The 16,888-nt window shown below is 42.0% G+C and overlaps 1 protein-coding gene across 2 annotated transcripts in view; it reads left to right on the top strand.

Annotated features, from left to right (window-relative positions):
* samd10b (sterile alpha motif domain containing 10b) overlaps positions 1 to 16,888 on the top strand; it is a 47,874-nt gene that overhangs the window by 16,345 nt on the left and 14,641 nt on the right. For both annotated transcript variants that reach the window (XM_062391143.1, XM_062391142.1), the window contains exons 2-3: positions 5,317 to 5,501; positions 16,090 to 16,258. In XM_062391143.1, coding sequence (XP_062247127.1) covers positions 5,317 to 5,501; positions 16,090 to 16,258 — 354 coding nt within the window. The remainder of the gene's footprint in view (positions 1 to 5,316; positions 5,502 to 16,089; positions 16,259 to 16,888) is intronic.

Here is a 16,888-nt window from a genome sequence, read left to right on the forward strand (position 1 = left end):
ATGAGCGTGCCGGTGCTCAGTTACACACATACACACAAACACAATGACACACAGTGTTAGCAGGCACTTCCCCCGTCTGTGTACTGATGAGAGGTGGTGTGTTGTTATCCTCAATCAGCCTGCGTGGTGGATGCCCAAAGTTCACTCCCATTTCCCTATCACCGCGCCCCCATGACACTGATAGTTTGCGAAAGGTAAACCTCAGCTCCAGCCTTGGCGACAATGTCTCATGTCAGAGTGGATAATGGACCGCAATGCATCATGGGAAAAAGCCCCGGGGTCCTGGGTTTTAGATTTATTTTTAAAGCTGCAACCAAATTCTTCTTTCCGGCCCTCCCATGCTCTTTTCAAAATTGAGTAATTTCAAGGCTCATTCCTGAGGTGAGGACCAGGTCTGGTGGAGAGGAAGCGTTGTAAATAGGCCTTCGCTTCACCCCCAACATACCACAGGAGCAACAAATCGGTCTCACTGGGAGGTGTATTGTCGGTGCTGGCAGCATTAGTCCGTTTGATGCTTCAGTTGGACTCCGGGTTTAAGGTACATTACGGATGCATGAAATCTCCATGATGAAGTTTCCTCCTCTTGCAGATTACAGGGGAATGAGAATTATCTTTTTTCTTTCATACAACACTTGCACTCCAAATATACATTTTTATCTTTGAGTTGAATAAGAGGAGGTTGGTGTCGGGAGGGAAATGCACCATGGATGGCACCCTGGTGGATTAACCAGACCACTTTCCTCATGAGAGGATGAGGCAAACACAAACACACACACACACACACACACAAAGCCCTGAAGTTGATGCCAAGGTTGTGCAAAGATCAAACTTCTGCGAAAAAGCCCACACAGCAAAATAGTTCACATAGGCTAATTGAGATGCTCTCTTTTGGTGTCAAATGACTGATGTCCAGTGATGTCATGTTAATCTATTGTGGGATTTGGCTTGGAACGACCTTCCAGAAGACGCACCTAGCAGCTTAATTACCTTTTTTCAGAGGGGAATACCTCGGAGATTTAGCAGCCACTCGGCACAGCAGATATGTGGCTCAGTCAAGAGGAGTTGATATGAGGTTACACTCGACTGGGCTCGAGTCATATTGACCTACCTGACCTCCACACACACACACACATACACACACACTTGTACTTCTATTTTGGTAAGGACGCTGTGCATTTTATGGCCCCTTAACCCAACCCTTATCCCTCACGACTAGAGGCCTAACCCTGACCTTCAAAACAAGTCCTAACCCTTTAACCAGTGTTTTTTTACCTTTCTTGGAACCGCGGCAAATTTTTGTCATATGAATCTCCCAAAGCAGAAACATTCCAATTGTTACAAATTGAACATAGTAGCATATTATGTTTTATATGTAATATAAATAAGGAATTATAGAACATGCATCATGATTCTGTGGGAAGAATTTTTTTTTTTTTCTGGAAACATTTAACTCTTTTTATTTATTATTTGTCCTTTACAAAAGCTTTTTTCTGCTTTCAGGTTCACCAAGTTTCTTGAGTCCGTATAGGAGTCCAATGCGTTTTATTATTCTGTTTGTTTTTAATATTTTCAGCAGGAGATTAAATTCTGGTCGAGGAGTGAGGAGGATTTTGTGGTCCTCTCACTTCTGAAATAAAAAAGAAAGGCAACATTGGGTCTACCCAATCGTGTGAAGCCGTCAGGAACAATTTCATCTCATCAAAGAGATGCAAAAATTATCCAGATGGCTTCCAAGTCTATTTCAGGATGTCAGCGGTCCAGTTTGATACACTACCACCACTGAGATCGCATATTCAATAGAAGAAAACCCAATTTCCATGAACCTATTGATCTCGAGGGACTCCCTGGAACGCTTTTAAAGGATGTGAAAAATGTAGCAATTAGAAACTATTCCGAGAAATGTATGTTCATCTTTTTGTCTCTTTTTATGTTTCCTGTTTGTGAACATGTCCGTGCAGAAAACCTCCCACTGCATTGTGCATGAGTGAAAGGCAAACTGGGGCAAACTGGGGAGCCAACTCTCCAGATTTTGCCCCGAGGTCGTGTCTGAAAACAGTTTTTGTGTGCCCTGCCACAGAGGGTGAAAAAGACCTTAGACAGCCCTTTGAAGGTGTGTCAGAAAATGAGGGTGAGAAGATCCTCACTCACACCATTTCACACTTATGTAAGGTGTAAGGGACAAACTGGTCCCCACAAAGATAGCACCTAAAGTAAGGTGTACGGGCCAAACTGGTCCCCACAAAGATATGAACTCAAGTAGACGCACACTCTCATATGTTGTTGTATTTTTTGCACCTCTACCACTTCTCTCTCTCTTCCTCTTTCTTCTACCTTTCTTCTCTTTATGTGAATCAGAACTTTCACTGCCTGTAGCTCAGAAGATACAGTCCATATCAGGCTTTCTCACTTCTCACCCTGCCTCCTTACGGCCACCCTCCATCATCCCTTCTCTTCTCCCCTCTGTCGACTGGAGGTGATAAAAGTCGCCGGCAAGGGCAGCCAGAGATAACACAACAGCACTTGGTGATAAATAGGACACAGAAGATCTGGTCCGGGCTGATCAAGTGCACGTTGAGGCAGACAAGGGAAGGTGACACATCTGCTGATTGGTATGATGGTAATAATCATCCCTGATCACAAATAATGCTTTTAAGGACATTGAGCAAGATCCTTTCGTCCAGGCTCTGGGTTTTTCTTGTCGCGACCAGCAGAGGCACACGTTGCAATGTCATTTCAAAAAAGAGGTCAGTGGGAATCTATGGTTATTTAATTGCTTTTGGCAGATTCTAAATTCAGAGCCGTATCCTGTGCCAGGAGGTTAAGCTGACTGGGTCCATTAAAGCGGGCAGGACGGGTGCTTTGTCTTCGTTTTATGACTGCTTGGGGGTGTCAGGGTCTGGCGATGTGGCAGAGATTGAGATTTCAGTGTCGCGGGGAAGTCATGATGCCTCGCTTATTCATTTTCAAAGTGATGTCTATAAAGGGCCGGGTGGTCTCTGTCTAATAACTGGAGAGCTCTGTCTTTAACAGCTTGTGAAATGAAGTTGTTTCGTGGTCTATTAATGCGTCTCCCCCACCTCGTCCCCCGGGCTCCTTTACCTCAACACAGTTTGATCAGGTTACTGTCGGTTTGCATGGATCAGAGAGCTAACTTACAGAGCCGCTCTCCCGCCTCGCTATCGTGTCTGTCTCGCTTTTTGGGTCTCTCTCTTGTCTCTTCCTGTGCGATTGGCAGGTCTTTAGGGCTGCAAGGCACTTAGCTTCCCACGTCTCTTCCTCCTGTCTCCTCCCCCTCAGTGAGACTGACAGTAATTACATCGGGGCCGGGCCTAGTTTATCCGGACGACCCCGAAGCCGTGACAGCCAGAGAGAAAAGAAGGTATAAGGAGGATGCTGCTGCATAAGAAGATACAAAAAGAAGCAACGTATGGACATGAGGAAAGCGCCCGACAAGAGAGACACTGGTGTACGAGGGGAGGGAAGCACAACACGCTACACACCAGTGGTTCCTGACAGGCCTTTCTTCTTTTTCAGCTTCAACCTCTTTTTCATTCCTTCATCATGGCTGCGCGAACTCTGCTGCACGCACGTTCAGACCTATTTTTTTTTCTGCAACCAGGTTTTTCCCACAAGCCTTTGCTGTCCTACAGCAGGTCTCAGTGGTCCGTTGTGCAATTCTAAAATTGGAACAGTCCAGGAGGGATTCTTTGGTTTGAGGTTTTATCTGTGAGTTCCGTTGTTACCTCTGTTTTAGGTTTCAATTATTTCATTTTTAGCTCTTTTATGGGAATATAGAGCTGAATCACAGGGTCCAAATTCATCTGAAAAAAGGGACAAATAGATAAACACACTGTAAATACCCTATAAGTCATTCTCGCTTTAAATACCTGTCCCATCCTATTCCCTAATGCAATGGTCTCTGCTGGTCTAATGTTAGCCGCCCTCTCTGATTGGATTAATTCCCCTCTTGTTATTGATTAGTAAAATAAAAAAACCAATGTGAATATGTAACAAATATATACAAAATTTGGTGGAGTAGAAAGTACACATATTTGCTGATACATGTATTGGAGTAAAAGTGAAAAGTATCTGAAAAGGTAATTACTTTGCACTTTGCTGCTTATTGCATTTCTGTTTCGATGCTAAACTGCAGTTTTTCATCTCAGTATCTGAATGCAATGAAAATAAAGTTCAATCCAATCTTTTTTTTTGGAGGAGCAGGAAACATAAATTAAGAATCATTGGTGGGAAATGAACTGAAGCTTTTCCAAAATGACACTCTGACATTGTGAAGAGACAGTTTTAGTTTTTTTCTGCAAACATTTATCATTCCTTCCGCTTTTACAACCATCATTAACGATTCTGTCTTTGTCTCAATGACACTGTTTACATGCACTCACAGAAAACTGGGGAATTTCAGATGGAAATCACAAAGTACTGCAACCCTGCATTTACTGGCAGCAGCTTGGTGATCTGATTTCTCCTTCATCACAGTTTGAACCAGGAGCGATGCTGTATATTTAAAGTATGATTGTGGCGAATCATGCTCAAGCTTTGCAGTGGAGTGTGGAAAAGCTCTGAGTTCTGAGTCAAAATGCAACTTATTTCCTTTATGGTTGGCCTTTTGTGTTATTTTATCACCAGGTTTCTCTTTAGCCTCAAGAAACGTAAGGTTACTTAAGTGTTTCTTACTTGGTTTCACAATTTCTTTGACCTTCTCCTGCTCCTTTCCACTGTCTCCTTTCTGTTGCGTCTGGCTAATGTTCAGACATATTCTCTTTCATCATTCCCATTACTAATAGGTAAGAGGACCAGTGACTGTATTTGAACTGCAGATCCTTTAGAAAAACGTAATCCTTAGTGGAAAAGAGGGACTGATAGACACACGGGGGGAAGAAAAAAAAGAAGCAAATATTTATATGCGGGATTTCAATAATCAAGGATTACTCTGACATGGGAGACAGTTCCCAAAAACCCTGCATGCCTCTGTGAATGTGCACTCAGCATAATTGGAGATCACAGTGGAGTAACACTGCTGCCCACCAGCATCACCAAAACAGCCATCTGTTTGCAGCTCTGTCAGCACACAAAGCGAGTAACCGGGAGTGAGCGCAGCCTTTTAAGCTCTTTGAGGATTATCAATCATTTATTCTACTGTTTTCTGTTTGGTGTTCCTGTGGCTCAGTTCACAGACAACGTGTTTTCCAACCCCTTAAACAAAGACCATACAAAGTGATAGTTAATCAGTTCTTCTCTTCCTGCTTGTCTCCCTCTCTCTCTCTCTCTCTCTCTCTGTCTCTGTCTCTCTCCTCTCAGCGGCGTCCAGCTTCAGTTTTTGCCGTGCCTCCCTGGAGCACACGCTGTCTGCTGAGGAGCTGAGCTACCAGCTGCCGCGTCGCGCCGGAGGCAGCAACCTGACCTGGCACGACGGCCGCGGCCAGAAGACGGCACACACACGCACCGTCAAGCTACTGCAGCAGCCCGGCACAGAGGGCATCCAGGTATAAAGACAAACAACTGGATTAGAAGCATATACAAGCAGATATGTATTATAGAAATCAAATCACAGATGACTAAAGTAGGATCAAGCACCAAAGGACGGCTCAGAATCATGAGTTGGGCCTTAGTAAACATGTAAAGAGAAAGTGTTTGGCTTTAACTGGTGAAGTTAAATGATTTAGACATAATCTGTCTCTTGTTTGAATTTTTCAAAGGGAATAAATTCAGACAATTTGTGTTGATCATTTACATAATTGATATAAACATATATTTTTTGCCAAAATCAAAAAAGCAGTATTTTTATATTTCCCAGTAATCCCTTCAGTTCGGGGTCAGTGGGTTCATCCAAAATACACATTTAATGGTTATTTAAAAGGATAGTTTATAAGCGTAATTGATATATGAAGGACATAGTGTATTTTTTCATATTCAAGCCTTAAGTTTTAGGATTTTGTTCATTTGAGATCCACTTTTAGAGAAATTAAAACGTTTTTCTATCTAATGGGATGAAACAGGACTTTATGAATATACATGATGATGAACGTGGGGTTATGTGATTTGACCAAACTCTCATATCCCATTACTTTACATTGCTACCCATCACTACCTTTTCTCAACCATGTATATTTGGTTCCATGTCTTTGACATGTTAGTTGAAACAGAAGCCATCAGATATTTAGTTTTTTCTGTCGCAGACAAAGGCTTCCTGCAGCATTTGAGTCTGGTTGTTCCCTTGAGCTCTGGACTGCTCTCGTTCAATAAATCCATAGACTTGATCCGTACGCTTTGACCTGATTCATTTTGCATAGAGGGTAAGGGGTCAGTGGTCTTTTGAGTGTGCTGAGAACTGATAGGTTTGCATAAGTACAGTTTCCTGGTCCAATAAACTCTTCTCTTACACAAATCAGATGCACGAGACAGGCCTGCTTTAACGTATTTGGTCCTTTTGCCCTGCTCCTTATCAGAATTCCCAACTTCTGTGTCACGTTCACTCTCCTAAATGTTTGTTTGATTTTATGCAAATCTCCTGCCCACATCTGTGAAGCATCATCTTTTATGATGGTGCTTTCCATACCCACAGATATTATTGACTAACACTCATACACTACAAATATGTCAAACTGATATAAAGTGAAATGTAAATGCTGTGTGATCGTAGGTTACCAGCACAATCATCAATGGTGAAGATGACTTTTAAATATCTCAAGGGTTTTCTGTATCTGAGATATAGTATAAGAAAGACCGGCAGGTGTTTGAGCAATAAAGTGGCTCAATATTTCAGTGTCTCAATATTTCAAGTACAACAAGTCCTATTTCATATTGTAATAAGTCAAATATCACGGTTCACTATTTTATTAAATTACATCTTAGTAGTGGATTAAATATTTTAATGAAGTAGTTTGAACTTATTTAAAAGAAAACATTATTTCCCTTGGGGGGAGCTTTTCCGTAATTCAATATCGTCCAGTGTGAATTAACTGGTGACTCATAAAAGCTCTGTGTTTTCAAAGCTGCGTCTGATTGGCGGAAGGAAACTGTTCTAACGTTGGTGGAGAAATTCATACTGTGAATGCAACATGGCAGATAATCTGTTATCATCAGAGAGACGAGAGAAAACGCATCAGGGCTGCATCTGGAGCTGTCGAAGCTCAGCGGTGAAGGAAGTTCTAATTGTTTTCTCTTGTACACGATGTCGGCTGGTCTCACCGGAGCCTGTGGTAGACACGACCAGAGAGGAAGTGGTTACGTAAGAGAAGAGCGGTACAAGGAACTGTTACCTCATGGCCTGTGATGTAACTGTGCTCGTTCAGTCCGAGGGAACGCAGAAAATAGACTCACAGGAATTTACAGTTAATAGTGTAAAATTGCCATTTATCCCACAGATGTTTGCGCCTGATGTCCAAGCCGGATATGGAAGTGCTTCCAGTGCTCTCTGGTTGGTGGCTCATGACTCAGTAGTATAGGAGCATCGTTTACTTCCACATATCGCTCTTGTGCAAAATAGCATCCCATCTGTGCATCACCACAGAGAGGCAAAACAAAGGGGGGGAATGATCTATTTTTAAGGCATTCTGCCTGTGTCTGAGAACAGCCCATTACACATCAGCCTCCCTCCTGGCTCCTACTCCTCACATGACAAAGAGCACACAGCCCAGTGGAGGTCATTTGTTTAGACTTCCTGCTGCTTCTAAAAAAAAGTTTGCTGCTGTAAGATGAACGTGTGCGCTGCATAAGATTGTTTCAATAATTCATAAATGAGTGCCCCCTCAGCTATAACAGCTATAAAAGACTTAATAAAAGACGAGTGGGAAGCTGCTTCCATGTGATATCACAGAGACTGGATAATTAAACCTCCTCCATACCATGAGAAGAAAGGCTTATCATTTCCTTGTGGCAACAAGACTCTTTATGCATAATTCAACAAATGGGAGAGCAGTCCAGTTCCCTCAGGTGTGTGTGTGTGTGTGCGCATCCAGTTCTCTCAGGAGTGATGTTTAGATTTCTCTTCATTACACTAGTTGTGCACACATCAGCTGTAATGAGGGAGTTAAGTGAAAGAGAGCTCAGCTTCTTCTATATATATATATATAGATATATAATGTGGCACTTGGGGAATCTTCCTTATCATTTTAATATAGCTGGTAGAAACACATTATGTGCTGCTATACAAGCCTCCACCCTGCACCACTCTGTGTACAGACTTTCGCAAAGTACGCTGTATAATAGGTAAATCAAATAAATATATAAAAGCTGAAAATGTAAAAATACCAACAATAGAGGATAATTACATCTACAGGGCAGCGTTGGGGCTGTTTTGGAGGAAAAAGAGATTTCGACAAAATAGTTATTTTAATGATTACAAAAACAATCCTGAAAAAGAAAAGTATAAAAATTGGCGGTAAGGAGATACTGTGCTCGCCTGAGTTCCACTCTCTCAGCTTCCAACAACTCTGAAAGCTCACTATGAAACATTTCTTCCTCCATGAAGAGTATTTTTTTTTTTTTTGTGAGTCTTTCTTCAAAATAGACACAATGTTTTTTTTGTTCTGGAAACAGTGTAATTACGTGTTATGTCACCCAGTAGCTGCTGCTGACCCAGTAACAGCTTAAATGAACTGTTAAAATGGAGGCTATACACTCATCTGTGTGGTCACACTGCAGAAGGTCGACCTACAGTATATGTGCCGACCTATCTGCTGGTAGGATTTTTCCAAATAATGAGTCATAGCTGGCTCATCTCCTGTGGCCTCCGATTGGCTGTCGTTTGGGTAGCCAGATTGGGGGGAGGGGGGGTCAGTGGTTGGATCTCAGACACACACAGCTTGTGGATGAACCTTTAGATGAGACCGGGGAATAGGTGTAATAATACTGGAAGTAGATTTGCATATCAGGCCCTGGCTACCCCCTGTTTCAGGAAGTGAGTCTCACTTGTTTGCTGGTAGGGCGAATGAGAAGGAGCAGTCTGATGATGCTCCTCTTCCGTCCTCGTTACAGAACACAGTGGCCGACCTCAGCTGACACAGACACAAAGCGGTGAATAAGGAGAGAAAGAAAAAAAAACTGGCACCACAAGAAACTTTCTAGCTTCGACAAATCCTTTCAACAGAACCACTGAGACTCACCCTACATTTTTAAGGTGGTTGTCTCTGGTCAAGCTCATTATTTTATGGATTCACATTTGAAATTCATGAGTAACTGCAGCTGTTGTCCTGCTCTTCTCTGGAGTCAGACAATGACATGATACAGTGTCATTTATAAATTCAATAGCCTTGGATATATGATGGAATAGATGTGAGCCTTTCATAAAAAATATATATATATATATCAGCATTTGTTTGCCAATGCATGCGGATATGAAAACTTGTGCATTCATCTTTATAAAGTACGTATTTTTTCTAAATTCAAGCTCGATATGTTCGTTTGTAATTTTATTTTAAGCTACTTATATCTTAGTTTGGTTTAACTGCAAAATACCAAATCTCACTTACATTCAATTTTGCAATTTTTTTTATTCCTGAATATCTGTATTGCCATCAGCCCCCCAAAATAAATTTTGGTCTGGCTCTTACTCAATATTTTTACAAACAAATATAGAAAATCCTTGAAGAATAGCACATGTCATTGTGTGGACTTCAGCTGTTTGCTCTCTGCTGATTATTAACACGTTAAAACGCTAAGATATAAAGTAAGATGGTGAACATGGTGAACATATAGTATTGTCATTATGATGAGATGATAATGATGTTTGTATATTGCTCCAAAACCTCAGAATGAGGAGACATGCGGGTGGTTGTTTATTCTATGTGCCTTTGAAACCATAAGCAGCAGCTTGCGTCACACCTCCTTGCAACAGACTGCGCCGGGCTCACGTTCATATCCTGGGACCCGGACCATCTGTAACTCTGACCTAGAACTTTAATTGCCTAAACTTTACCGATAAAGGTGGCCGACTTCGTTTGAATTTTAATGTAATTATGGTTCATTTTTGAGGGGCACAGACCAACATCATCCTTCTGATAAGCCTCTGATCAGAGAGTTCTCATATGGACTTTTTGACCCAGTGAATACTTAGCAGTTTCTTTTTACAGTCTGTGGTTTAGGTTTGAGGACTTGTTAAGAAGCATCCCCTCAGTCAGTGGATGTGCTGTCGTGCTGATGCAGGGTAGTCTTTTGGTTTTAGAGACACAGCAGAGCGACACAGAGCGGCTGTGCAGGGAGGCAGAAAGGCTTCACTCTGTACCCTCCTCGTCCGGCCACTCAGGGACGTGTCGTTCTTACCAAGACACATGTTTGACTCATTCAAAATCAAGAGCTTTGTGAAACATCCCATCTGGCCTTTTGTCCACCCACTGAGAGCCCGCTCATATTCACATGAGTGTAAGATGTCTACGCACTCAAAGTACTGAGGACAACTGAAGACACAGTTGTGCGACACTAACCGGGGTTGACAGTTCACACACTCACTTGCACAGGAACATTCGAGCAGACACTCACAAAATCGTGCACGTCAACAGTTAAAGAATCACAACGACACTCAGACGCACAAGGCTCTGCAGAGCGGTGGCGTACAAAAGGGAGTTAAATGATGCAACAGAAGCCGGGGTACTGAAGGGGGTTTGTTGTACGTGAGCAGATGAGAGTGAAGGATGGGATAAAATGAGAAGAGGGATACAGAGGTGTGGAAGAGACACGCAGGATCACATGTCAGGACACGTCTGGGTCTGTGGGACTGGAGAGGCAGATTGGAGAGTGGGGATCTGATTCTCGGCAGTGACGGAGATGGATGGGAACAGTAGGTGTGGAGATGGAAAGGGAGAGTTGTTAGGTGGGACAGCAGAGCAGACAAGGGAGACGGAGGGGGAGCGATCTGTTTCCTGTAGAGGGATGAAGTGACAGCAAGGAAAGATCCTGAGCTGAGTGGGGAAGGCAGGTGTGAGCTCATGGCATGCATGTTAGAGTCAGTTACCCAAACATGCACGCATATACTGCAAGCAAACACACACACACACACACAGAGGGGATTTTTACAATGAATTAGCAAAGCGTCATTGATGAAACTGAAGCAGGATCTGGATGTGCAGATACAGATGCAGGGATCAGAAGAGATGTGCTACAGACCACACAGGGAATGTTAAGGGTTCCCCACGCTCTCCTGACTTTCAGCTAATCCCTGAGCAGCTACACAGTGAGGCAGGGCATGCACACACACACACAAACACACACCAACACCCAAATCATAGCACAGTGCACAGAAGTCAGGGAGGCACAGGGTAAAATCTATGAGGAGCGAGCAGAGGGGGGATGAGAGACATGATAAAACAAAGTAAGCAGGGGAGGATAAATAAGCTGCTCTGGGATACAAACCCACTGATCGGTACAGAAGTGCAGAGAGGTAAGTGAGAGTTTGTGGAGTCAGAGGGGAAATGGGATGTGAGGAAGCAGGACGGCAGAATAACATGTCCTGTTGAACAGACACACCTTTATAACCATCTGTTATGATTTTAATAATTTATCGGGGGAGCTTTGCCTTATTTTCCCCCTCTCATTAATGAAGTTAGCCATTAGCCAATTAGATTATAGTTTTGCATAAAGAGACTGGGCACACCCTCACTGGAGAAATTAACCATGGAACACTATTGTGATAAGGACTACCGAAAATGACAGAACCACGTTTTTTAATTCCGTCCGAGTCCCATCCGCTAACATGGAGGAGGCCGGATTTATGACCTATACCGGTTTCACATTAAGCTACAAACATGAGCGTGGTATCAATCTTTTAGATTGGGTACAGTAGCCTATAGGTCAAAAGTCCTGCCTTCTCCGGGTTATGGTACGTGGACCAAACATAAAGTGCACATCAAAAAATATTTCTCAAAGATGGTTTCTGTCATGATTGACAGCTTAATGGTGGAATGCATTTATCGGTGGGACCTAGCTAACATGGCTCCATCCCTCCAACTCCAACCCTCTGGATCCAAATTCTGGATAGTGGGAGGAGGTGGAGATGCGTCCTTCATGTATTCGCTACAGTATACATCAACCGCCTTCCTCCTCCTCTTCTTCCTCATTCTCTCATTAAGACTTCGGCTCTACATATAGCTTCCACTTTGCCTGTGCCTCTCCTCCCCTCCCCTCCTCCGGTCCATCTCTCCCTCACCGTCCTCCCTGTAATGAATGAGGGTGCTGCTCCCGCTGGACAGAAGTAGGTCTTGGGAGGAGGGGGGGTGGTAGAGGGTGAACGGGGACGAAAGAGAGCCAGCCAGCGGGGAGACACACTGATGGATGGCTGCAGAGAGAACCGCGTGAGAACCAGGGGAGCAGGAAGAGAGGGGTTGGGATGATGGGGACATATCATTCCATTTCCCTGCTGTATGGCTTCTTGATGATGAAGGCCATTACTCATGCAAGGAGTACCCCCCCCCCCCCTTTGGTAACGTACCGTACAGCAAATCAACACCAAAAAAATATATAAAATAATAAATTTTCATGAAACAAAATCTACAATTCTTTTGAGATTGAAGTCAGAAATAAGAAGTGTGTTATTGCTAAGGAACCACACTGCTATGTGCTTCACTTTGAAAGCTTGTATTGATCTCATCACACCAGAGATGCAGCTGCTTGCTGAGCATAATTCCATTCCGTTGTCCCAGATGCACAAAGCTCTCAACTTATTCAAATCAGTACGTTGCTTCACCGCAGTGTCGCTTCTCACAATAATGCGATTGTGAGCAAAGACAACAAGCGTTTTTTCATATTCTAGGTATGATTTGATTAGATCTTTCACTGCAGGCGTTTCACACTGAAACAGCAGCAAACGTGGTGTGATGATGTAAATCCAACCGTGTAAAGTAAATCAATATGGTTCACACAAAAGAAATACACAATTCTATTTACTTGTTCTATTTAGTTTGCGACTTTAAAATCTCAAAGAATAATTTATTATCCCCTCTAATAACTATTTTCTTTTATATATCTCATAAATACATCTCAATCTTTTATCATGCTGCAATGACTCTGTTGCTATTAAAGCTAATACAAGATAAATTATAACAGTTTGTTGGGTCATCTTTTTTGAAGTATATGTATTTTCTCATATAAAATAGATCCTTGGATTATTATGAATCTGCCGGTTCTTTGACTGTATACTGTGATAATTTATATTTATATTTTAATATTATGGGTCGTAGAGGCAGCAGGGAAACACATCAGCTATTTTATACAGGCAGCGAACATGTAAATGATGGTTGTAAAAAATACTCCTTTTCTTGCGAGTTTAGAAACATCTTTAATCTTTAATACAGTGCAGAGTGAATTTTTCCCGATGAGCTGTGAGGTGTCGTCTTTGGATGATGCACATCCAAACACCTCATGTGTGTTTTCCTATTACCTCGTATCGCTACTGTTGAGATATGATTTTCCAATTGCATCATTTCAATTTTTCATACAAAGCAATCCTCTTCGACTCTGTCGAAAACAATTCACATTCTCCGCTTCAGAAAACTTCTGCAATGTTTTGGATCTAGAAAATGTAAATTTCTGGTAAATAATTTGTACTCTGAAGACACGGTCAACCACCACTTTTATTTATGATGAAATTTTATAGAAATATTTAGGATTTTTTTCGGGATGTGTATTTGGCAGGATCAACCATCTTATTACCTTCACACCTTGCATGTGTATTGCGAAAGGTGAGGTTAAGGCTTCAGACCAACACTAGTGAACTTGTGCTGTTATATCCACAAATGTCCTCTGTTTATAAATAATAATTTAACACAAACTCATTCTGAATAAGCTTTGTATTATGGATGGCTTACCAATGCAAAGAAATTCGTTGAATAACAATAATGGTGTCTGCTAAGAAATGTTCACTGAGGAAACTGGCAGACACGCTTATAACACACCAGCATAAATACTTCTGTTGGTGAGTCCTAAGAATTATTCTACACACAAATACGCATTTACCAGTACTCGCATGCATACTTGCTGAGCTGAGTAATGACATCACGGCAGGTTAGTCGTCTTCTTCGAATGCAGGACACGATTGAATGATGCGCACCACAGGCGATTTGGAAGTGGTTATACTCTATACACATTTAAAAATAAGTGGGTATACCCCATTTACGTCAACGACATCTGAGTCTCCAGTTCAGGGTTCTACGTACTGACTAAAGCTTCACTGAACTTTGAAAGAAAAGATGAACGGATCTTTGTGCAGCAGGGTCGATGCAGCTTCAGGGTTCTGTGGAGTCAGTTATTCTCCATAAAGATGAGGGACCATTCTTACCCTCTCCTGTCCACACTCAATCACCCACGAGAGGGAGCGTTTCCACACCTTTACCCAACTAGATCTCAATTAATGACGGGGCTGAGCAGTAAATTTGGGTTATTAAAATGGCCTCAACGCTCTGTCGAGTCGGGATGTATTTGCATGCGCGTAATAAGGAAACACACTGGGGCAGGGAAAATGGAGTTGTTTCCAATTACGGCCTACAAAGCAGAACACACTTAGCGAGTGGACCAAGCAGAACTTGATGGGGCTGATTGGTGCTTAAATCGACAGGAGGAGGTCTCATTACAGCAGCTGGCAAAGATTTGATGGTTATGAAAGGTTATGAACCTGCTTCTATCACGTTTTGAGACATGGAGGTTTGGAAGTACACGTTGTGTCGTTAACAGCGGACAACTTTCGATCTGAAGCCACAATTAGAAGTGCATCTTTCGTTTGTGTGTGCGACAATTTCAGCATACACAATCCCATTAAACGCAGTCAGTTATGATGTGGAACATTTGGCAGCACTTCAGTGTTCCTCTGTTGAAAATCAGCCAAGTCCTTTGTTGCGGAGTTGGCTCAGTCACAGCTTGAATGAAAGGATTAGATATGAGAGTTAAGTCTCTCAACACAAAAAGAGAGAGAGAGGGAGAGGGATAGCTGAGAGGACAACTGGTTGAGTCTTCTGCCCATCTGAAACGGTAGTGACTTTATTAACGTCCGTATTAATACCCTGCACATTGAAGCACAGAGGATGGGCCGCGAAGGAGAAGCATGTGAAGAAGAAAAGACAGAAATGGAGGATGAGAGGGGTAAAGACGAGAAGTTGAAATATAGAGATGACAAGAGTCACTCTAATATTATGCAGACTGCATAATGAAGACACTGCTGTCTGGGTGAATTACCTCGGGGGAATGACCGTGCCAGACACAATAGGACACAGCGTCTGCAGCCATGCTGGTGGTGGGAATAACCAGTGGAATGTAGATAGCGCATCAAGATGAGTTGTTGACAGTATAGTGTAGTACAGATTCAAAATAATGTTATGTGTGAGAAAAGGAAGCAGTGGAACTTCACTCTCTTTGAAAGGGGGATATCTGGGAGCCCTTTAATCAGAAGAACAGCAGCTGTTTGTCCATCTGTGCCTACAAACCTCAACACACAATTCACTGCTACAGTGGGTTAGGTTTAAGCTTATTACATAGGTAGCAGTACAGTAATGATTTGGCTTGTAGCTGGTATAAAAAAGAGATATAACACTTTAACTTACAAAATACTGTTATATCCTCTAGCTTTATTTCATGCACTTTTCCATTTCTGATATATGACATATGAGTATTGGGTCCATATCAAAAGAAAATTAGAAATTTCACCAATAATGATGTTATAATATGAGAAGAAAGTTGTAATTGAGAAGAAATAAGTGAAATTACAAAGCTATTACCAGTTAACAGCAACAAGAGCCCATTAGAATTTGTTCTCCTTATTATACATATTTTTTCTCATAATATTATTATTATTATTACGTTATTCTCGCTCTAAATGGATCTGATACTCCGTTGTACTGATTTATTTGACAATCCAAAGGGATTTTCTTGCAAACTTTGACATTCAAACACGCCGCAACAGTTTTAACATTAATGAGACAATTCTGCATGTTGTGTTAATTTAAAAAACTACAGAGCATTTCCACGGCGATCATCTGAAAATTGTGGAACTTGCCAATACGCACACATATACCTACACTCACTGACATTGCACAACTACTACTGTACCTGCACTAACCTGGAATGATCTCTGCGTCCTGTGTGTTTCTGTAGCTGCGTCCGGGTGAAGCCTTCACTGTGTATCACACCAGTCCGACACTCTCCAGTCTGTCCAAACCTGTGGTGCTGTGGACTCAGCAGGACGTCTGCAAGTGGCTTAAGAAACACTGTCCTCACAACTACCTAACCTACGTCGAGGCCTTCTCTCATCACGCCATCACAGGTACAGTCCACAACGCACCACGCTGATTGCACAGCATTGTCAGGCATCATTTCTTAGTTTGTTGTAATGAATCTTGACAGTGTAAATCAAATGAAAGTGATTTAAGGATATAGGTTTAGAACATCTCAAATCGACCTTATTAACACTGATAAGTGTTATGTGTTATATGTGCATAAAAATAGGTGATTGGGGACAAAATGCCAAGCCACACAAACATGCCATCTGTATTTCACTGAGACTACCTGCTAAAAACATTATGTAAATTACTTGTTGCGGGTACTCAAATAATTAAGTAAAAACCCACTTTGACTCTTGGTTTGGATTATATCTGTGAAGTTTTGGAGTCTATACGTTTTTTTTCTTGTCCACCAAACACACTGGGATTTGTTCCTGTCTCATCTAAAGCATATTAGACAGAATAAAAAAAAAAAAAAACTGTAGATTTCCCCTGAGAGATTCTGAAAGAATCCGATTTTGGCCATGAGTTGTTCAGATGGACAATTTGAATTAACCCTTCAAATTCATGTCCAGCACACATACAGCTAAGTATGTACTGTGTTTTACCATCACTTTGTCTCCATTAGAAGATGTCCGTCCATCACAGCTCAGTGGGGAACTTTTAAATATAGC

Source organism: Platichthys flesus, chromosome 7 (genome assembly GCF_949316205.1).
Source record: "Platichthys flesus chromosome 7, fPlaFle2.1, whole genome shotgun sequence".
NCBI classification, from domain to species: domain Eukaryota; kingdom Metazoa; phylum Chordata; class Actinopteri; order Pleuronectiformes; family Pleuronectidae; genus Platichthys; species Platichthys flesus.